This window comes from Vicugna pacos, chromosome 9 (genome assembly GCF_048564905.1).
Source record: "Vicugna pacos chromosome 9, VicPac4, whole genome shotgun sequence".
Classification (NCBI taxonomy): domain Eukaryota; kingdom Metazoa; phylum Chordata; class Mammalia; order Artiodactyla; family Camelidae; genus Vicugna; species Vicugna pacos.
The window spans coordinates 73,761,474-73,785,102 of record NC_132995.1 but is presented as its reverse complement, the minus strand read 5'-3'; the positions used below and the strand labels follow the sequence as shown (position 1 = coordinate 73,785,102).

The following is a 23,629-nucleotide window of genomic DNA, read 5'->3' as shown; positions in this document are numbered from 1 at the left end:
AAAATTGTCTTTTTTTTTTAAGTTATCAGAGATCTAGAAGATAATTCAAGTTATTCCATAAAAGCCTGCTAGAGGCCCAGCCCTTCCTGGGAACAGGGCAAAGGGAGATGGCTCAGGACAGGCTGGAAATAGTTCCAGCTTTTCGGAAGTTTGTGGTCACTGTGGGCAGGTGTGAAGGAAAGCATTCTTTGTGAGCATCTCGGTCCCTTTGCACCTTCTGTGCTCTTAGTCTAGGATCCGCTCCCCTTCCGAAGTCTCACCCCAACTTTCTACCCCAAACTGCTTGGAAAACTAGTCATTATTCAAGATTCATTTAGGGTATTATGTTTCTTGGGACATCTCCTGTAATTTCCCCAGACATACTTAGATATCTCTTCTTCACTTTCCATGAATTTTTTATACTCTTCCTTCTTTCAGCAAATATTCATCACATGCCTATTAAGTGGCTAGGGTCCTGGAGGTTCAGCAAGGAGCAAGATAAAGGCACCAGCAGGTGGGGAGCGAGGGCCTAAGTCAGTAAATATATATTGTCAGGTGGCGATAAGCCCTATAAAGAGCAATAATGCAAGATAGTGACTGTGTGTTGTTACCCCTCAGGAGAAGAAACATCTGGAGGGCAAGGACCGTGTCTTTTTCTGTCTCTAAGCTCAGTGCACGCCCCTGAATGGGTTCACCAGGTGTGTGCTATGTCAGTGAGTGAATTCACATCAGTGTATCGAACGATACACATACGTGAAAGGAACTTGGTAAATGGCAGCCTCCACGTCACTGAGGTTTTCTTCTTTTTCCCTAATCCTCGTGCTGTGAGAGCTGCAGCTGAGCCCACGAGAGGCACAGGCCGGACGGGTGTCGGCAGGACGTTGAGCCAATGTGCTGGAAGAGGCCAAGTGCGTGGAATGTGCTAGGACGTAGAACCCTCTTGGTTGGGCCTGCATCCTTTGGGAAATCATCCCGACCCGCTGGCCTGCCTTCCCTGAGAAACTGCCGTTAACGCCAGTCACTGGTATGACCTCAGTCTTTCAAAATGCTTTAACGCTGGCTTGTGAGACCAGAGTTACAGCTAGAGGCACGATGTGGGCCCTCCAAGTGATGCTGGGGCTCTCTGGGAAGACCTCCAGAAAACTGTCTCAAATCTGTGATGGGATGTATTACGTGAGGATACGTGAGGTTCCTTCCTTCACGCAGTCATTCATTCAACAGATATTTATTGAACTTGTGCTGTGTCAGACCCTGTTACAGACGCTGGAGACAGAGCTTGCCTTCCACCTTGGAAACTAGAGAGGCACAGGCATTAAATAAACTCAGCAAATGAACGGCATAGTACAGCGGAAGTTGATAAGTGGAATGGAGAAAAAGAGAGCATGGAAGAGGTGTAGGAGATGCTGAAGTTGGGCGCAGGGTCCCAGTTTTAATTCTGGTGACTAAGGAGGGTGTCGAGCAAAGATTTAAGGGAGGTGAGGGCAGAGCCCTGGGACTACATAAAGGAAGGGAAATGTTCTAGGCAAAGGGAACAGCAAGAGGCAGAGGTGCTGGGGACACCACGAGTGGCATGGTTGAGGGAGAGAACGGGTCAGGAGGGGTCAGAGAGAACACAGGGTCTGGTCCCGGGGCCTTGTAAGCCATCGTGGGAGCTTTCTTTCTGAGATGGAGAGTCACTACAGCATTTCAAGCAGCATAGTGACATGGTCTGACTTTTTTTTTTTAACATTTTTTTATTGAGTTATAGTCATTTTACAATGCTGTGTCAAATTCCAGTGTAGAGCACAATTTTTCAGTTATACATGAACATACATATATTCATTGTCACTTTTTTTCTCTGTGAGCTACCACCAGTTCTTGTATATATTTCCCTGTGCTATACAGTATAATCTTGTTTATCTATTCTACATATGCCTGTCAGTATCTACAGATTTTGAACTCTCAGTCTATCCCTTCCCACCCCCACCACTTGGCAACCACAAGTTTGTATTCTATGTCTATGTGTCTGTTTCTGTTTTGTATTTATGTTCTTTTTTTTTTTTTTTAGATTCCACATATGAACGATCTCATATGGTATTTTTCTTTCTCTTTCTGGCTTACTTCACTTAGAATGACATTCTCCAGGGACATCCGTGTTGCTGCAAATGGCGTTGTGTTGTCGTTTTTATGGCTGAATAGTATTCCATTGTATAAATATACCACATCTTCTTTATCCAGTCAGCTGTTGATGGACATTTAGGCTGTTTCCATGTCTTGGCTATTGTACATAGTGCTGCTATGAACATTGGGGTGCAGGTGTCTTTTTGAAGTAGGGTTCCTTCTGGATATGTGCCCAGGAGCCAGATTACTGGGTCATATGGTAAGTCTATTCCTAGTCTTTTGAGGAATCTCCATACTGTTTCCCACAGTGGCTGCACCAAACTGCATTCCCACCAGCAGTGAAGGACGGTTCCCTTTTCTCCACAGCCTCCCAGCATTTGGGTCTGACTTATATTTTAATGGCAGTGATCCAGGGAGAAGGTGATGGTGGCTTAGAACAGGGTTGTAATGGTGGACACGGTGTGACATGTTGGATTCTGTGTCAGTTTTGAAGGTTTTCCTGATCTATTAGATGAAGGATGTGAAAGGAAGGGGAGTTATGGGTGACACTGAGCACCTGGAAGATGGAAATGCCACCAGCTGAGATGGGACAAGCCTTTGAGTGGAGGATTGTCGGGTAGATCAGAAGTTCCTTTTTGGTTGTGTTGATTGAGGTGTCTTTTAGACAGCTGGGTAGAGATGTCAAGTAGGTAAGTTAGTTGTTTGAGTCTGAAGTTTCTAGAGAGGGGCCAGCCTGAGATCCATATTTGGGAATTTGGACACATATAAATAGTATTTAAAACCGTGAGATTTGAATGAGTGTAGCTAGAAAAGAAATCCAAGGACTGTATTTTGGGGCACGTCAATGTTAAGAGGTCTTAAATTCCATTGTACATAAATACACCACATCTTCTCTATCCAGTCATCTGTCAGTGGACATTTAGGTTGCTTCCATGTCTTGGCTGTTGTAAGTAGTGCTGCTGTGAACACTGGGGTGCATGTATCTTTTCAGATTAGGGTTTTCTCTGGATATATGCCCAGGAGTAGGATTGCGGGATCATACGGTAAGTCTAGTTTTTAGTTTTTTAAGGTATCTGCATACTGTTTTCCATAGTGGCCGCACCAAATTAACTGAATGACTATGCTGTACACCAGACACTAACACAACATTGTAAATCAACTATACTTCAATAAAAATACATAAATAAACATTTTAAAAAGAAGAAGAGGTCTTGGAGATGAGGAAGAATAAGGAAAGGAACCTGAAAGGGAGCGACTAATAGCCAGGAGGAGAAGAAATGTGCTGTCCTGGAACTGGGGTGAAGGATCCAGTGTGTCCAGTGCTGCTGGTAAGACAAGAGCTGAGGACTGACCACTGAAGTAGCAACACGGAAGTGAAGCAAACCATTTCAGAGACACGCTGGGGAGTGATCACCTTTGGAGTGGGTTTAAGAGAAAGATGGAGATAAAAGAATTGCAAAGGGTAAGAGACAATCTTGAGAAATTTGGCTGTAAAGAGGAACAGAGAAATAGGAAGGAAGCTGGAGGAGGAAAGGGGGTCAAGTAGGGGTTTTTTTTAAGATGTGAAGTGATTAAAAATGATTTGATAGAGAGGGATATTCTGATGAAGCAAGAAGGAGAAGGAGAGTTTCTGAAGTGATATCTTCAAGTAGGTGAGAAAGGGGATCCAGTGAGGGGGCTGGCCTGGGCATCCGGGACACTACATCACACTGCATGGAGGTCCGCTGTGGGTATGTGCTGGTAGCGGGAGACAGAGCGCAGGAAGGTGCCCGCAGAGGTTTTCTCATTCCTTCAGTTTTCTCAGAGAAACTGGAAGTGAGGTCACTGACTGAGAGTGAGGATGGGAGAAACCAAACTCTTAGAGGAATGATGAACAGTCTAGAAGAAAGGGGAGGTGAACAGACTAACAAGGCAACATGTGAGTTCCTAAGATTCACTCTCGGGGTATCTTCTGAGTTTTTTGTTTGCCTTTTTAGTTTTTCCCCCTAATAGCTAATGTCCAGCATAATTCCAGCATGCAATAGACAGCAAGTAAGTATTTCTTAATTTCAGAACTGGAATCATATCTACCTATGTCTCAGTAATGGCTAACTTTATATTGTACTTACTGTTCTAAGCACCTGCCGATTTAAACCTCAGAACAGCTATGCGTGTGGCACTTAGAGCCATGAGACTGGATGGAACAGGGGAGTGAGAAGCAAGTATTCATACCTTCTGATTACAGATGATGAAACAGAGATGTTAAAAGGTGCCAGAACCTCCCAACGTGCCCAGGGTTGGTCAGCCATCAGGGGACAGTGCAGAGATGTGACTCTCGGCCTGTGTGACTCAAACCCAAGCCTGTAACCACTGCCCTGGGGTTCATCTTGTCTACCCTCTTCATCTTTACAATGAGAAACTGAGGCCCAGGTGCTTATCACATATGTCAGAGCTGAGATTGGAATCAAGCCTTCTCCCAGTTCACCACCATCTCCCAGATCAATCTTACCGTGGCATCCAGTTCCCGTTAACACTCCGTAGCTACCTGTGGTAGCAGCTAGATTGTAACAGTCCTTAGAAACAAAGTGACTGATGTTGTGATGAGGCTCTTGCCTGCACCGACCCAGCTGTCCAGGAGAGGGCAGTCGTGTGTGCATGGACACGCCCGCCCCGCCCGCAGGCTTGTTCCTAAGCTTTCCCTCTGAGGCCAGAGTGCCTGATGCTCCAGAGACTGTTGGCTTAGAGCAGTGATTCTCAAGCAGCAGTTTTGTCCCCCTAGGTGCATTTGGCAGCGTTTGGAGACATTGGGGGTTGTCATGACTAGAGGAGGGGTGGGAAGAAGCTTCTGATATCTAGGGGGCCGAGTCTGGGGAAGCTGCCAAACATCCTGCAAAGCACAGGACAGCCTCCCCGTCACTTCACCCCAGCAGAGAAGTATCTGATCCAGAATGTCAGCCGCTATGTTGAGAGGCTGAGAAACCCGGCCCTGAAGGAGGGCCTGTAAACAGCCTGGTGTAACTGGACCAGAAGGATAAACAGATGACGGCGTCAGTAGAGGTGTGCACAAGCAGTCAAGAATACGTTATGGGCTCTGCTTCTCGGGAGCGCCAAGGGCCTGAAGGCCCGCACGGATCCCTGATGCAGCCATCCTCCGCTTGCTGTCTGTTGCCATCCGTGTGCCAAGCTGGCATGTGTGTGACTGTGCCACTGGCAGCCCGAACAGAGACTGCCCCCCCTTAGCTCAGGGCCTTTGTATTTACTTGCCTTTTGTCTGTTGACGAAGCCATCCCTCCTGGTCTTTGGAAACATCCTCCACCCGCAACCATGTGTGATGTGTAGACCCGGCCCTGGAAACGGCAGTCAGGCCCCGGCACTGGTGACCTTGTCGGGGCATCAGTGTGCATGCTGGCTGGCCCCAGCGCATCTGCTGTTCCAGGGAGTGGCTCTCCGAGTCTCCGCTGACCTGTTAATCGTGAAGGGTCACCTCCTTTGGAACTGGGAGCGCTTTTCTGAAACACGCCCCTTTTGGAAAAGCATAAGCATCTCTCAGTGCCTTACCTGAAAGAGAGACGGCCTCCGAGCCAGGATGAGCCCAGTGTTCATTAAAGTACCGGCTTCCCTCTGTAAACCAGGCTGCTCACCGGTTCTCACAGTGTGACTCTCGTTCAGCAGAACACAGAGCCTAAGTTCCTGAGACCAGCCTCCGTCTGTGGAGTCAGCTTGCGCTGCAGCATGATCATCTCCCACTTCCTTTGCACAGACCGTACTGCGAGTATCTAATGACACATGAGCCATGAACCTAAAAGCAGTTTATAGCTGTGAAAGGAAATATGCAGCTGTCTTTAAGTGTCCTTTGAGTTGTAGGTTTTGCCAGAGACCAAAGTGCCGTCTTCGTACTTACAGCAATTTATTTGAAATACACAGCAGAGGATACCTCGCGTCTCCAGAGCTGGGGTTTGGTTTGACCAGATCCGGTTGGAACTGAACTGAACTACAGAGCTGATTCCAGGGCTTCTTCAGACGAGAACAAGTGGAGCGGGAAGCAGCCAGTGGGTGGCGGGGCATTCTGGGGCCGTGCTGCTGGCCTCGGTTTAACACAGTATCGTGCTCCTGAAATTTAATAATAGTAGTAATCGTTATCACTCCTGAAGTGATATTTCTATGGGCCAGTGCCTACCAGATAAATCCCACTACACACCCCCTTGAACTACCACCAGGAAATGGCTATTACAGATAAGGGCACTGAAACTCCAAGAGGCCACATAACTTGCCCCAGGCTACCCAGAAAGGGGTAAAGCTGAGATTTAAACCTAGAAGATTAACACTGCGGCTCAGTGGACATTGTAAATGTCCTGGAAGAGTTTGGTCTTGACGTGAAATCTGAAATGCCTCCCTTTGAAACAATGAAAGTCCTTGTCCCGTTTATAAAGTCTAAAGGTTTTGGTGAATTAGGGATCTGTAACACAGTCCTAAGGGCTTTGTGTGCTTTTGTCAGCGTAAGTTGTGTCTGCATCACAGAGTCGTGGGGTTTAGAGCCCAGTGCCCAGTGTGTCCAGGTTTATATTCTCCCTCCACTAATCATGAGCAGCGAGACTTTACAAAAGTCACTTGACTCTTCCAAACCTCAGTTTTCGTATCTATAAAGTGGGGTGAGTTATTGGCCTGTGAGTCAGGTGTCTTGCAAATTGCCTACCGGTCAGTCGCCGTGATCATCACTGGTGACATTACTCACAAGTTAAATGTGTGTTCTCGGTTTTTAGTTTTGCTGTGAAGATCTTAACTTATAGTTGGTACTTCAGGCTTTGCTTTGGCATCTGTGTTTCATGTGATGCCAAAGCCCGGGCGTGAGGAAGCGTGGCCTGTTGCACCATCTTCCAAACACAGGTGAAAAGCATGTTTGTGTTTTAAACTTTAGGAGCTGCCCAGGTTATCGGAGTCGGCCAGGCGGAATATAAGCCTCTGTCAGGCATTCGGTATACGTGGTGGTACCACTTAATCGGCCCCATCTGGACTGGCGAATTCCTCGTCGCATGCCAGCAAATGGCTATAGCTGGGGCAGTGGTGACATGTTACTTCAACAGGTAGGTCCAGTGTGTTACTGCTGTTGACTTGTCTGTGAGCTTCATGTTGTGCACCTCAAAACACAGTTTGGAGTTTGGACATGGCCCCTCGAAAGGGATAGGTGAGAGTAAAAGACTACGCTCAAAATTGGGGAGGATGCCCATCTGAAGTAAAAAGACATGTCATATTTTATTCCAGCCTCTTTTGCTTTAAGTTAGAAATCCTGAAGGAAGCCAAACAGGGGAGTAACTGCACTGCTCAGAGTTGAAAAAAACCTGAAAGAAAAGGTTGACTTTGCCTGTAAATATCCATTCTTACTGACTTCAAACTTTAAAAATTACTGATCTGTTTTTGGAACACACTTCAGTAAGTTCTGGGAGCACCACTTCATCCCATGTAAAGTGAGGAGAATGCTTTCTTGGAAAATAACTTTGACTCCTAAGGGAAATGTGTATGACTGTTAGATAAATTTTGTGTCCGTACAGTTAAGAACTAGTGAATTAACTATTTGCTTCACTGTTCACCATGATACTTACTGGAGTGTTTACCCTCCATTACTTCATCAGAATAATTGAGGACACTTATGTGAGTGCACACGCGCATGTGCACACACACACACACACACACAAACACACACACACACACAGAGCCCTCACCCCTTTACCTCTTCTATGTGTGTGACTCTCCAAGGGCAGAGAGAAAACCACAGGCAAGGAGAGCACGGCCAGTACAATGACAGGGTTGGACTCAGAACAGGAAGTTTACGCCCGATGATGCTCATCCTCCTCTCATCTCTCAGACGAAATGAGCAGAAAAACACTGAGTGTTCGTGGGGGCAGGAGGGTCAGCCAGGGATGATTCATGCCGCAGAGCAGTCACCTCTCGAGATAAGGAGCACCGTGCGTTTTATTGCAGGGGCGCTGTTTGGGAACCTCCACCATTAGAGACCCTGTGGGATGCACAGCGGACTGTAGCCCTGGGCACTGAGAACCTTAGGCCACCAGAGGGGGTGGTGTGTGCTGCCTTCCCCTGAGTAGGCGAGCAGAGATTATTCTAACCAAACTGGCCAGCAGGTCACAGGTCTCTGACAGCAGTGATTCTGTGTTGTTTTAGAACCACAAAACCAAAGCATTTTCAACGAGATTCTTTTGATTTAACTTGCAGTGAGGTGTAGTTGGATTATCTCCTAATCCTTCCCCCTGCCCCGACTCCCCTCCCCCCAGATTGTGAAAGAACGGAAAAAGCATAAACACACATGGGCAGGAGGAAACAACGACAGTGGGCAAGAAATGCCAACCAAATGTTGGCGGCTGAAGAGAGGATGGGTGAGCCACCACTCACCACTCTGAGCAGACTGGAGAGACCTAAAAAAGCCTGTCTGTGTGCGTTCAGTAGCAGAGGTGGCTGGTTTGAACCACAAAAACTTAGAGGTGCTCAGGAATTCAAGTGTAAAATGTCCTTCTGGAGATGAGTTAAGGTCTTTCTAACGAGCAGTTGGGTCCCAGGGCCTCCCACTACACCAGCAGAAGGCGGGAACTTTGCTCTCTGAAGAGGTCATCAGAGAGCATCTGGACATGGGGTGTCTGGCACAGCTGAGGCCGGGGCAAGGCTCTGTACTGAAAGGAGTGGGAGCAAGGGAAAGTCTAAACACTGAATAGAATTCTACCTACCACCAACCCACACTCCACGGCTCAGCCCCCGGGATGCTGACAGCCAGGCTGATACTTCCTAAGCAGGAGATAGTTGGCTTCTTTGGAGAAATTGTCTAACACAAAGAAAATATCTACAGGTGGTGCCATATGGGGGTCCCCAAATGAAATAGCTGATCTCCTGACACCGAACCAGATAGTGAAACTCACCAGTCAGCAGTCACCCTTGTATAGAGCCTCCAATTCACTCTTCACTGCCTCACTCTTAAATGTGAACTGGTAGCCAGTGATTGTTAAACATTTGTAGAAGTCTTTACTGAAAGAGATCAAAATGAACAAAACAAACAAACAAAAGGAATTTAGGGAAAACAGACAATGCAGGCAGCAGAAGAAAACTACAAAACAAAACAAAACTATAATATCCTCAGAAAGAACCAAGAAATGCTGCTTCTGTACCAAAAAAAAAAAAAAGGAATAGTGAGAGAACAAGAAAGACCTCTTTGTGATTAAAAATATGATTGCAAAAGTGAAAATTTTCTACTGAAGGATTAGAGTATAAAGTTGAAAAACTGTTCCAAAAGGTAGACCCGAAAGACAAAGAGATGGAAAAGAGGAGAGAGATGATGAAAAATTAGAGGATAACATAGGACACTGAACATCTGGCTAATACAAGTTCCAGAAATAGAGAACAAAGGAAGAAGAAGGGAAGAAACTATCAAGATTTCTCAGAGCTAGAGGACATAAGTAAAGAGAAGATCCCAGAAGCTTTAGAGATAAAAACAGCCCACAGGCAAAGTATCAAGAACTAGAATAGATAAAAGACCTATACTCTGAAAACTATAAAACATGAAGGAAATTGAAAATGATACCAAAAATTGGAAAGATATCCTGTGTTAATGGACTGGAAGAAGTAATATTGTTAAAATGTCTATACTACCCAAAGAAATTTACGTATTTAATGCAATCCTCATCAAAACACCCATGACATTTTTCACAGAATTAAAACAAATAATCCCGGAGTTTATGTGGAGCCACAAAAGACCCCAAATAGCCAGAGTAACCTTGAAAAAAAGAACAAACCTGGAGGTATTACACTCCCTGACTTCAGACTATACTAATACGCTACAGTAATCAAAACCACAAAGCTGCAGTGGCACAAAAACAAACACATAGATCAAAGGAACAGAACAGGGAGCCCAGAAATAAACCCATGCGCTTATGTTTGATTGATCTACAACAAAAGAGGCAAGAATGTACAATGGGGAGAAGAAAGTATCTTCAATAAGTGTTGTCAGGAAAATTGGACAGCTGCATGTGAAAGAATGAAATTAGAACATTTTCTCACACCATAAATAAAATACAAAAATAAACTCAAAATTCATTAAAGACCTAAATGTAAGACCGGAAACCATAAAATCCCTAGAAGAAAACACAGGCAGAACACTGTTTGACATAAGTTGTAGTGATATTTTTTTGGATCTATCTCCTCAAAGGAAACAAAAGCAAAAATAAACAAATGGGACCTAATTAACTTAAAAGCTTTTGTACAGCAAAGGAAACCATTGACAAAACAAAAAGACAACATACTAAATGAGAGAAAATATTTGCAAATGACATTAATGATAAGGGATTAATATCCAAAATATGTAAAGAACTTGTACAACTCAATATCAAAAAAATAAAAATAAACAACCCAATTTAAAGATGGGTAGAAGTCCTGAACAGACATTTTTCTAAAGAAGATGTACAGATGATCAGTAGGCACATGGAAAGATGTTCAGCATCACTAATCAGAGAAATGCAAGTCAAAACCACAATGAAATATCTCACACCTGTCAGAATGGCTATTGTCAAGAAAAACACAAACAACGAATCTTGGCAAGGATGTGGAGAAAAGGGAACCCAAGTATGCTATTGGTGGGAATGTAAATTGGTGCAGCCACTATGGAAAACAGTATGGAGTTTTTTTTAAAAACTAAACATAGAAATACTATATGATCCAGCAATTCCACTGTTGGGTATATATCCAAAGAAAATGAAAACACAAATTTGAAAAGATACATGCACCCCAATGTTCAGGCAGTATTATTTATGGTAGCCAAAATATGGAAGCCACTAAGTGTCCATCAACAGATGAATGGATAAAGAAGATGGAATATTAGCCATAAAAAAGAATGGAATGTTGCCATTTTGCAGCAATATAGGTGGACCTGCAGGGCATTATGCTTAGTGAAATAAGTTCGAGGGATACACACACACAATGAAATATTAGCCATAATATAAGTTAGAGGGAAACAAATACTGTATGTTATCACATATATGTAGAATCTAAAAAATAAAACAAATTGATGAATAAAACAAAATAGAAATAGACTCAGATACAGAGAACAAACTAACGGTTACCAGTTGGGAAAGGGAAGGGGATGGGGTGCCAAGATAGGGGAAGGAGATTAAAAGGTACAAACTGCTATGTATAAAATAAATAAGCTACAAAGATATATTGTACAACACAGGAAATATAGCTAATATTTTATAATAGCTTTAATGGAGTATAATCCATAAAAATATGGAATCACTATGTTGTACACCTGAAACTAACATAATACTGTAAATCAACTATACTTCAATTAAAAAATTAAATTAAATTTAAAAAGAACTAGAATGGGATCTGATCTTTAACAGCAACTCTGAACCAAGGAGACAGTAGGACAAGGCTGTCGAAATTCTAAGGAAAGGTTATTTCCAACCTCAAATTCTATACCTAGTCATACTATCAGTCAAGGGTAAAGGAGAATGGAGTCCTGTTCAGGCATGTAACATCCCAAAAGATTTTCTTCCCACATCCATTGTCCACTGAAACTAATGAGTAAGCCAGGCAGGAAAACATGAGTTTCAGGAAATGAGCTCCAACACAGTGAAGAAGAGGAAGGAATTTCCAGAAGGGTAGCTACTGATGAGGTATAGAAAACATCCATGGAGGAGTGGGCTCCGGGAGAGAGATGTCTCCAAAAAAAAGTAAAGAAAAGAAAAGAAAAGAAGAGGAACTGAGAGGACATCTGGTATGTTTGAACGTATGGAAAAAAGATTTATACTTTGGTGAAGCCTATGGAAAACTGCACAAATAAAAAAATTGTGAAACAGTTACAAACTTCAGGAAAAAACAAAAGTTGTACAAAAAAGGAAATATACTCAGAATATACCATTTGGATCAGTTGTCAATGTTATTTATGTACTGATAATGAAAACAGTAAACATTAACTAAAACATTCTCAATGGTTGTCAATGTTATTTATGACTGATAATGAAAACAGTAAACATTAACTAAAACATTCTCAATGGTGAAAGGTTGAAAGTCTTTTTCTCTAAGATCAGGAACAAGACAAGAGTGCCCACTCTTACCACTCCTATTCAACATAGTACTGGAAGTCCTAGCCAGAGCAATCAAGCAAGAAAAAGGAAAAAATGTATCTAAATCAGAAAGGAAGAAGTAAAATTGTCTTTGCAGATGACACGATATTACATATATATATAAAATCCTGAAGACTTCACCAAAAAACTGTTAGATTGATCAATGAATTCAGTAAAGTTGCAAGATACAAAACCAGCATACAGAAGACAGTTGCATTTCTATACTCTGACAACAAAATATCTGAAAAAGAAATAAAACAACTCCATTCACAATAGCATCCAAAACAATAAAATGCTTACAGATAAATTTAACCAAAGATGTGAAAGATTTGTACACTGAAAACTATAAGACTCTGATGACAGATATTAGAGAAATAAATGGAAAGATATTCCTGTGTTCATGGATCAGAAGAATTCATATTGTTAAAATATCCATATTAGTCAAAAGCATTTATAGATTCAATGCATTCCTTATCCAAATTCCAATTACATTTTCCATAAAAATAGAAAAAAAACCCTAAAATTTGTATGGAGTCACAAAAGATCCCAAATGGCCAAAGCAAAATTGAGAAAGAAGAGCATTCCTAGACACCTCACAGTTTCTGTTTTCAAACTATACCACAAAACTGCAGTAATCAGAACAGTGTGGTGCTGGCATAAAAATGGACTCACAGATCAGTGGAAGAGAACTGAGATTCCAGGCAGGGGGAAGGGATAATCTCATCAGTAAATGGTACTGGAAAACTGGATAACCACATGAAGAAGAATTACCCCTATATTACACTATTCACAAAAATTAATTCAAAATGGTTTGAAGACTTAAACATAAGAACTGAAATCATAAAACTTCTAGAAGAAAACGTAAGGGAAAAGCTCCCTGACATCAGTCTTAGAGATGATTCTTGAATATGATACCAAAAGTCCAAGCAACAAAAGCAAGAACTGGTAAGTGGGACCCCATCAAACTAAAAAGCTCTACACAGGAAAGAAATCAGTCAACACAGTGAAAAGGCAAACTATGGGATGGGAGAAAGTATTTGCAAATCATATTTCTGGTAAGAGGTTAATATCAAAACATATAAAGAACTCATATAACTCAATAGCAAAAATAAAAAAAAAGTTAAAAAATGGGCAGAAGAACTGAATAGATATTTTTCCAAAGAAGACATGCAAATGGCCAGCAGGCACATGAAGCGGTGTTCAACATCACTAATCATCAGGGAATTGCAAATCAAAGCCATAATGCATATCACCTTACACCTGTTAGAATGGCTAACATCAAAAAGACAAGAGGTAACAAGTGTCAGCAAGGATGCGGAGAAAAGGGAATCCTTATGCCCTGCTGGTGGGAATGTAAATTGGTACAGCAAATACGAAAAACAGTTTAACAGTATGGAGGTTCCTAAAAAAACTAAAATTAGAACTACCATATGATCTAGCAATCCTACTTGTGGGTGTATATCCAAAGGAAATGAAAAAGGATCTTGAATGATCTTCACTCCCATGTTCGTTGCAGCATTATTCACAGAAGCCAAGGTATGGGAGCAACCTAAGTGTCCATTGACAGGTGAATGAATAAAAAAGATGTGGTGTAGATAACGGAAGATTATTCAGCCACGAGAAAGAAGGAAATCCTGCTGTTTGTGACAACATGGATGAACCTTGACAGCATTATGCTGAGTGATACGAGTCACAGAAAAACAAATACTGGATCATATCACTTATATGTGGAATCTAAAAAAGCTGAACTCATAGAAACAGAGTAGAATGGTGGTTACCAGGGGCTGGGGTGTAGGGGGAAAGGGGAGACATTGTGAAAGGGTATAAACCTGCAGTTAGAAGCATAAGTTCATAGCCAGCATGATGATTATAGTTAATAAGACTTGTTATACACTTGAAAGTTGCTAAAAGAGTAGATCTTAAATGTTCTCACCACAAAAAAGAAATGGTAATTACACGAGGTGATGGAGGTAGTCATTTTGCAATATATGTGTGTCAAACCAATGCATTGTACACCTTGGACTTACATAATGTTATATGTCAATTATATCTCAAAAAGGCTGGGGAAAAAACATTAAAAATTTCAGTATAATTGAGAAGCAGGGAGTGGGAAAATGAGCGTGTAGGGGAGTTAAGGCTGTGTAGGAGAACTAAACCTACATCTTCCATAGCGGGAAGTCGGTAGACAGTCTCTGAGGCTGAAAAATCAAGAAATAGCCATGAGAACGTGTAATTTAGAAGTGTGAGGGCAAGTTCCAGAAGAAACAGCTAAAATACTACCTCTAGGGAGAGAAAATTAGCAGTGGGGAAAAAAACCACTGCTTCTCCTGTTACACCTAGGAGTACAATTCGACTTTTTAAGATACTTCACATATTTGATAAAAGTAAACTAATTTAAAATGAAATGCATGGTTTATTTTTAGCACTACCATTTCACGTATTAAAGAGTTCTGCATTCTTTTTAACTGCATGCCTAATTTTGAAACCTCAGGGTTTTCCTTTATCTCAGGGTTCACAATTCTTTCATCTCATGGTCTCGCCTGCACACAGGGAGAGGAATAAACATAGCCAGTGTGCATTCATCTCTGTCATCCATTTAAGCAGTAAGAGGGCTGAAGAGTTCATACGAAGACCATCAAGTCCCAGGATATGGGCAACTTGTATAATTTCCCTTTTGCAACCATTTGCTAGAAGAGGAGTCAACTGAGAGCCATAAAGATGCGGCTGGGGTGTGATAGGCAGGAACCAGCAACCGCTCAGCTTGGAGAAGGGACACGGAAGCAGCATGACTTCATCATCATTTGCAAATATACCAAAGATGCTTTCCAGCTGCCTTGGATTTGCTAAGGGAGAAGTGAGGCAGTGGACTCACGGCGGAGCCTAAGGCACTTAGGTGGGAGACCCTTGAGTTCCCTAAGCCTGACGAGAGCTGCCAAGGCCTGTTCTCTGTAACAAGGAGTTTCCATTTTCTGTGGGGTTGGAAAGATGAACCTTACAGCTTCCCGACAGCCCTCCCAACCCCATCTTGCAGTGATCTTGCTGGAAGAAGTACCAGGAAAGGACAAGGCCTCTGTGGGGACCACACTGTGCTCCTGTGCTCAGGACCAGATTGACACGGGAGCCCATCCAGCCTGCACGGCCCGGTCCCTGTCCAAGAGCCTCAGCACACACTGAGTTTTCCATCCTGTTGAAGGGTTCTTAGTGAGCACCAGGCTGGATCTCCCCAGAGCTAAAGCTTGCCTCTAGGACCCTGAAGTGGCTGCTGACTTCGACTTAGGCTCTGCTGTCTGAATAGTAGTTACAAAGCATCATTTCTGTGCCATGACCCAGATGTGTCACGGACTCAGGCGGATGGGACCGTTAAAGCCTCTGCTCAGTGACTTGAGCGATGCAGTGTCCTGGGGGCCCGGCTCCCTCGCACAGGGCCGGGCACCTTCAGCACTCAGCGCAGCCACAGGTTTCAAAGAAGTGGAGCTGGGTGTGTGGGGCGCATCCTGGTCTCTCACACTGACCAGGGTCTTCCAGTTGCCAGCACCCCGAGAATCCAGTGGAAGGTGCTCAGCATGCAGTACTCCCTGGAAGTGCAGGCCTGACCAGAGGCCTTAGCATCCTCACAGGCCCATCACTCAGCTGCCCCACATGCCCCACGCTGCACCGCCATCCCAAAGTCTTAGTTTCAGCCTCACCAGGTGTAATCAGAGCCTCCTCCTAAAAGTAGGTTTTGCTGGTTGTGAAGGAAACAGAGATGAAGGCCATAGCCACGTACGTCGCAGGGCACGGATGGCAGGGTGACGTTACCTTTGAACACAGAAAAGAGTCTAAGGAGAGAAGGTGGGGCTCAGAGACCCTGCACTGACTGACCTTTATGTGTGGGGCGGTGTTTCGTTCTCAGGGCGGGTATTGAGTGACTCCAGGCTCTGCAGGCTGGCCTGGTTTGAGAGCTGGCCGCCTTCCCAGGGTCTCTCTCTCGTCATGTGTTAACTCAGCTTCGGACCCTCTACTCTTGTCCCAGGGAAACCCTGGAGGCAGCACTGGGTGAGACACAGACGGGGGCAGTCGAGACACGCAGACGCTCCTCAGCCCGGAATGGTTCACCCCATCCCCGGAACCCCAGACAGCTGGTGCCTAAGCCCAAACGCCAGTACCTGCAGGACCAGCCCCCACGGCCCCATTCACGGTGGCCTGTGAATCGTTTATTTCCTGACCAGATGGGAAGCAGGTGCTGCCCTCCCCTCCCCACACCCCCTCTGGAGCACCGTAAGATGCTCTAAGGCCCATAAATCTCCCAAATGGAAAAGTAAACATTCTCCCTTTTAAAAAAAAAAATAACAATAATAAGGAAAGGGAGAAAATGGGTCCTATTTTCCTGGCGGTGCTGCCCTTGGTTCATCAGATCAAAATCAGTTCCTGTCAGCGACAGCTGCCTGGCATTTCCTATTTCCAGCAATACTGAGTTGAAACACACGTCACCCTTTCTGCGGGACAACCGCGTTGCAATTATTCTGCTTCCAATATTACTTTCCTTTCTCTCTTCCTTCCTGGATGATTTAAGTAACAGCAAAATACGGCCATTGCCAACTCTTGAAACATTTCTGGCTGCATTCCTTTTCCTCCCTCAAAACCTAGGCTCTTGTCAAACCCTTAATTCATAGTGACTTATTAGCAACCAGAGCAAGTTGCAGAATAATCCGTTACGAAGGAAGCAGGCTTCCCCTGGAATCAGTGAAGTAGCTTCTCGGAAAGGGCCTCATTTTCTAGAACTGGCATCAGAGGGTCGGGGAGGGGTTGCATCAGCCCTCCCCCCTGCGCTTTATCTTTCAGGTTTGGGGTAGGGTGAAGGCTGTGCCCACTCTGTTCTTTTTTACTTTTTTTTTTTCTGCCTGTGAAACGGACTTTTGCATTCTTGGGAGCTGTGTCATGACGAGTCCCGTAAATGATTCACAGTGAAGTGACCTTTAAAGAGCAGAGTAGGAATCAGCTGGATTTCAGGAGCCTGGAGCTGTGCGGAAGCCAGAGCCTTCCCTCCCTGCACTGTAAGCCGGTACCTCTCCGGCTGCCAATCCTGGTCATGTGATTTGGTGGTGGTTTTAATCACCCAGCTAGTACTGGCGATATTTACATATGCTCTGTGTGTAATTTAAACCTTGGGGATGATTATGTAATTAAATTTCTGAAAATGAAAATGGGATCAATATGCCATTTAAAGGACTGGTGGAGGTGGTAGGTGTTGCAGAGAGGAAAACATGTTTGTTTTAACTTCTCAGTATTTTTAACAATTTCTGTGCCATGTTTGTCTGTAACATTGAGTGCCACCAAAAGGAATTAACTTCATCCTAGAAATCACTTAACGTTAGCTACCAAGAAGTGTAAAAATTTTGCCAAACGCGGATGGCATCACTGCTTTCTGAATTGTTGTACTGTAGTTGATTTGAACCAGAGAGAAGTTTTTTGTTTATTTCTAAATAGCCTTTTTAAAATGCTGTCTTTTTTTTTCCTGTCTGTTCCCAGAAATAAAAATGACCCTCCTGATGCCCCATCCTTTCATCTCTCTCCACCCTTTTCTGCTACCATCAGGGAACAGTTGTAAAAGGGTCATTTTTAATCATGGTGGTGAGGATTCCAAGAACCATCCTCACGTACATCTATAACATGCTGAAAGAGAAAGTAAGGCAGCACCTTAAAACAGTGCACTCTGTGTTTGGGTCACAGAAAAGTTAATCACTGGAAAACTACCCTGGGTCCCCAGAAAGGAATGTGACCTGTGGCAGCGGCCATTCAGAAAGCTCCAGTGTTCTTCAGTTCCCACCCTCCCACTCCACCCCCTGCAAACTTTTTGTCCCCAATCCCTGTTTTGCTTAGAGTTTTGTTTTTTGGATTTTCTCCAGCATGGTGGCAGAGTGGTGTGGGGAGGGAGTGTTTCTCTTTGCTGGCTTTCCTTCTTATTTAAATGCTGAACAAATGGGAGGAGTTCTTAAGATGAAATTTAAATAAGTTGTAATGGATATTTATCAAGCTATTTTTTTTATAGAAAGACAAATATAGTCTAAGATAAGAATAGTATTTGTTTCTGTTTTAATACTAAAATACTCCCTGCATTTTGTGTTTCCTGGAAGGTGCCAAGGGAAGTTACTGGGGTGGGGGGGGTGTGCACGCGTGCACACGCGCGCATGCTTAATAGTGAGAAGTGGGCAAGCTGCCCTAAATCTCGACTCAAAAGACAGAAAACTATGGGGCTTTTGTGCCTGGGGCTTTTCCCCTCCCCGGTTTTTATTTCCATGCACATTTGGTTATGAATGCCAGTAGAAACCAAAACACCAGGAAAACAGCTGTTCTCATGGTATTTCTGTCTTACCAAACAAGGGAAGCTTGGATTTTTCCCAGCATTTCTGTTCTCACAGTGTTAACCTTCCCTCCTTCCCCTCCCATCTCCACCTCAGCTTCGATGACTTGGCTAGAGTTTAACAAACGAACGTACATGTCCAACCTTTTGGGTATCAGTATGTGTTTGTAGTAAATTGGGGAAGTTTTATGCTGGGATTTATAATTATACTTTAAAATTCTTTTTGTTTGCTCTTTTAAGCAGAAATATGAATTGTTGATATTTCTTAAGTCCATAATCAAAATTTGATATTAATATGTCAATTAGGAACAATTGGTTGAATTTCACATAAAATTATCTGGCTTCCTTGTCTTGCAGTGTGTGCTAAGCTATTGCCCCTGATCATAGAGTATTTTCTTGTATTTCTATTGAACTGTTGCTTGGCCACATGTTTGTGGCTTGAAGAGGCACTCACACAGTGAGGACAAGTGTGGCTCCTCTGGTCCCTGCATTTTGAAGTTGATCCTTCAATCTTAGGACACTTAGAGAAGGACTTCTGGAAGAACAGAACAGCTTTTTAATTTTTAAATATATCCCTATGGTTAATTGTGTATTAAATATATTCGTGTGTGTGTGTATGCATTAGTAATAGGTCATCGTAAGTTAATGAGCAGTAGGGGACGAGCTATCGCCCCTAGACCTAGGCACCGTAAACTCTTTGGGAAACAGTGTCCATAAATCTAAAAGAGACATCAATAGGCCAGCCTCCCGGTGGAGGTCTAAAAGGTTGTTTATCAAACCCCAGATCCCACAAGGCCCAAGGCGCCAATCCCCTTTCAGTGATGTCACTGTTGGAGAAATGTATCCTTTCTTAGGTTAAAAAAAAACGGTCTTCCCTAGCAGCCTTACAGCCCAGTGCTATGCCTACAATTTAAACACTTTACACGGCCCCTATGAGATCTTTCCTCCGTTAAATGGCTCATTCACAACCACAGCCAGGCTGAGAAGTATCCAGATCAAGTTTCACCCAATTAAATTAACACCAGGACAAGAAAATGTCCATATAAGGCTGAGTTATTCCTGGGGTCCTCATGGAGAACTATTTCAGGATTGTTTTCAGGGAGTTTTTTGAGGCGAGGGGGTTCTGGGCAGTGGGTAGAACACATTCAGTCACCCCTTCCCCCGGCCCCCCAACAAGTTTCGTTAAATTATTCACTTTTTTTTAAATTATTCACTCTTGAGTTATACACAAGTACAAGTTCTATTTCAAAGGACTGATTTATCCCTTGAAAGTTAGCCCTGAAAAGTTCACTATTGGATTTATTTCCAAAAAAAAAAATTAAACTTGATTCTTTCTTGTTTTTAATGTGGGCACATAACCAGTATCCACAGTGCGTTAGTTTTATTGTCCCTAGGGTGTGAATTTTTCATGAATATAAGCTTTGGTTTGAAAAGCAGAGTTTATAATTGAAGACACTTAAGGGAAGATGAAGAGGGAAGAAAGGGTTTTTGTTTTGTTTTGTTTTTTTCCCACTAGAACCAGAGTTCTAGTTCACCCATGCTAGTAAATACGGGCTAACTCATTTCCCTGTCTGCTGAAGTCAACAGCAGTCCTAGCATTAGCGAAACCTCGCTCATCGGTAGTAGCAATGATAGCAATTAGCAGAAGCAGCGTATGCAAAGCAGAAGGGCTTCTCCCGTGCTGCTTCCCCAGGTACAAGGGCCTCCAAGTGGGAACACGGTGAGTGCGAGTTCGCAGAAACCGCCTGCTTGCTGCTTTCCTGTGCTGTCTCTGACTCTGTCCCTTTGGCTCTGAACCCGATCCCTACAGCACAGCGCGTGGTCCAGGCGCGTGTTCCGATGCTGCGGCTGCTGTTTCTGGTGTCTTGACAAATGCCTGCGCCACCTCAACCAGGTATGTCTCCGCCAGGGGTGCTCGGAGGGGCCTGCAGGTGGGCGCCATCTCATAGGTCAGGGGTTGGCCAGTTCTTCTGTAAGAGGCTCGGTTGTGTAAATATTCTCAGCTTTGGGGCCATCAGTGTCAGTGGCAACGACGTGGCCCTGCCGTGGTGGCAGGAAAGCAGCCCCAGACAGGGTATAAATGGATGGGCATGACTGTGTTTCAGTAAAACTGTACGTATGGCACTGAAATTTGAGTTTTATATTTTTCACATGTCAAGGAATATGCTTCTTATTTTGATTTTTTTCCAACTATATTTAAGATGTGAAAATTACTCTTAGCTCTGGCCCGAGGAAGCAGGCTGCCTGGTGGATCTGATTCCTGGGCTGTAATTTGCGGACCTTTACCTCAGAACCTTCAGTCATTAATGCCATGCTTCGAATCTGTGCATCTTTTCAGAAATAAAAAGGGGAGGAGGCTTTAGAAACCCTTACACAATGCATGTATATCAGCTGAGAGTTAATTTTCAATATCTTCTCTTAGAACTGTAATTTTCCTGAAATAGGAAAAGAATTGCTTCGCTAATTTTTTTCAATCTTTTACCAGCCCTTCCCTTTCAAGCTATAAATATTCCTTTAAAAATCAGGAAAATTATATACTTTGTTTGAATTTCAAATTTTTTTCTTCTGAGTCTATCAAATTGAATGAACTTTAAACGTATGTTTTGTTTTTCTGTACTTAATTTGGGAAACTTTAATAACCCTTAGTCAAGTTTACACAAAGCAGTGTTTTTGTAAGTCAGCAGGACATTTCATAATTTAAATGTTCACAGAAATCTCGCTTAGAAAAGCACTTCTTATAGTTGCGCCTCTTCCTAATAAATGTACCAGTAGAAGTAAGGGGAGTAATTATAGCATGGATGTTTAATCTCTTATAAGTGCTATTAAGAATACCTTTCTTTGTTCCGGGAAGACCATCATGCTCTTATAGTAAAGCCCTGTAATTAAGGCCCTTCTTGAGAATCTTGGAACACATTTTAGAGTGTATTTACTTTTCGCTTGGATTGCTTCAAGCCAGCACGCATAAAACAGTAAGATAGCATAGAGAACCTCTCAGAATGGTGGTCACGTAGCAGGTCAGGCCAGACCCGAGAGTGTTTTGACACAGTGTCATATGCCAGCCTCTCTCTCCTAGAACTGTGTGTACATATCCAGACACCATCTCATTTCACAAAGATTTTGAGATGCATTACAAAAACAAACTGTGATAAACTATACATACATGAGGATCAAGCTTAGAAACATAACAGACAGACCAGCAAGACAAAGCAGTGGGACCACTGATGTACAAATATGTTGGCCACATGGTCCCATGGGGCCCTAAAGTTGAGTTGCCATCCCTTCACTGTATGATGTAAGTTCAGCTTCTTTCCGTGTCCCTCCTTCCCTGCCTCCTGGAAGCGAGGGGCTCCCTGTGGATGCCGCAGGGACCACCACCGCAGGAGGGGAGAGAAATGGGTGAGGACGAGGAGGGCGGGTAGGCCTGGGCCCGTATCGCCGCCACCACCACCCGCCTGCCGCCCAAGAAGCTCCGCTTTCCCTGGTTTGGGAGTGGGGTGCCCCTGAAGGGTTCGTTTGAAGACAGGACCCTGCTGCCCAAACACATTTGAAAGCCACTGTCATTTGAAAAACACATTTGAAACACTGTACCATGTTCGTGTTGGTTTTCTCTGCCCTGCTGTCCTAAGGGACATATTTTCTGCATTCTGACATTTCAGCACCTTGTATTAACCCAGTACCTTTTCTTTGAGAAGTTCAAAATGTTCCCAAGATCATAAGTAGTGTTAGTCTTAACCACACTAAAATTACCATTATAAAGGGGAGGAATCCTCACAGCAGACGTACACGGGCAATGAGTGGCCCTGAATCACAGAAGGGCTCAGCCAGCCCTGAGGGTCCAGCTCACAGTGAATCGGGGTTGCAGACGCGGGTAGGTCCTTTGAATTCTGGTCGCGCAGCCAGAGCGCCCGGCCTTGGCTACACCAGCTGTCAGAGCAACTCGAACTTGAGGTGGTTCCCGGCGGAGTAGGCGGTGCCTGCTGATGTGGGCGCTGCTGGGAAGCCCACGGTTTAGGGAATTGAGAAAGAGGAGGACAAAGAATGGAGAAGAAAGAGAAGGAAGTGATGTGAATATTGATGGGCAGGGAAAGGTCTCCTGGAGTCTAGACCAACCACTGGAACAGAGGGAAGTAAAGATTTGTGAGAATAAAGACAATTCTTGTGTAATGGCGGTCGGAGCTGTTGTCCACCTCACTTGGCAGTGGGCAAAGGAAAGCGAGCCTAGGGTGAGAGAAGGAATTTAGATTAGCCTCTTGAAAAATTTCCTGGCACTGGAATGAGTTGCCAGGAAAAGATTTTCTCTGGAAATCAGATTTAAAGGAGTTGAGGCTTATTTTTTTATTTTCCTAGTTTTGTGCAGAAGGAGCTGGGAAATGCTGAACGAGAATGAGATGCGTTTGTCACCATCAGACCCCACATGTTCTTCTTTACATAACATCAAGGAGCTGGTTGTGTTTCACCATTGCTGATTAAAAGCCTACTCTGTCTTCACTAGTCCTAGGAGGGAGGCTGGTGGCAGTTGCCCCATTTTGTGGACCCCCAGCTTCAGGCTGAGCAGTAATTCACTTTGCAGGGGGCAGGGAGCGGGGAGTGAAACCCCACATCTCATCATTTCTCACTACTTGTCTCCCTGCATCATAAATGCCAATTGTGTGTTTAGCTGAAAATATTACGTGTGCACACATCGTACATTTATTTATCCAACAACTGTTTGTTTATTTTTGCTATATTGGAACCATTTGAACCAGGTGTAATGGGCGAGGGGACTGTGGTGATCAGTGTCAGTATAAAGCAAAGCCAGGCCTTCCAGGAGCTGACAGGCTAATCTGGGGAGTGGGGACAGCGTGAGGCATTTGCATGAGACCTTGATACAACGGAATGTGCTGGAATGAGGACTGTGACGTTCAGGACAGGGGAGTCTTGGTAGTTGGGGAGGCTCTTGGATTTGATGACCAGGAGAGCTTTCGTAGAAGAGGCTGGCTCTGTCAGGCCTGAGCACTGAGCACCCACAGGGGGTCACCCGCCCACAGCTGTGGGCTCTGGGCACTCACTGTGTTGCTAGTTGGGTGCTGAGCACTTGCCCTGTGTGGGAGCAGTTGTGAGTTTCACCGCAGCC

General features: G+C 43.9%; 1 protein-coding gene across 1 annotated transcript in view; it reads left to right on the top strand.

Moving 5' to 3' along the window:
- SLC44A3 (solute carrier family 44 member 3) overlaps positions 1-23,629 on the top strand; it is a 68,763-nt gene that overhangs the window by 23,788 nt on the left and 21,346 nt on the right. Inside the window, 4 exon segments of the mRNA XM_072968168.1 lie at positions 6,951-7,139; positions 17,685-17,704; positions 17,707-17,840; positions 20,327-20,410. Coding sequence (XP_072824269.1) covers positions 6,951-7,139; positions 17,685-17,704; positions 17,707-17,840; positions 20,327-20,410 — 427 coding nt within the window.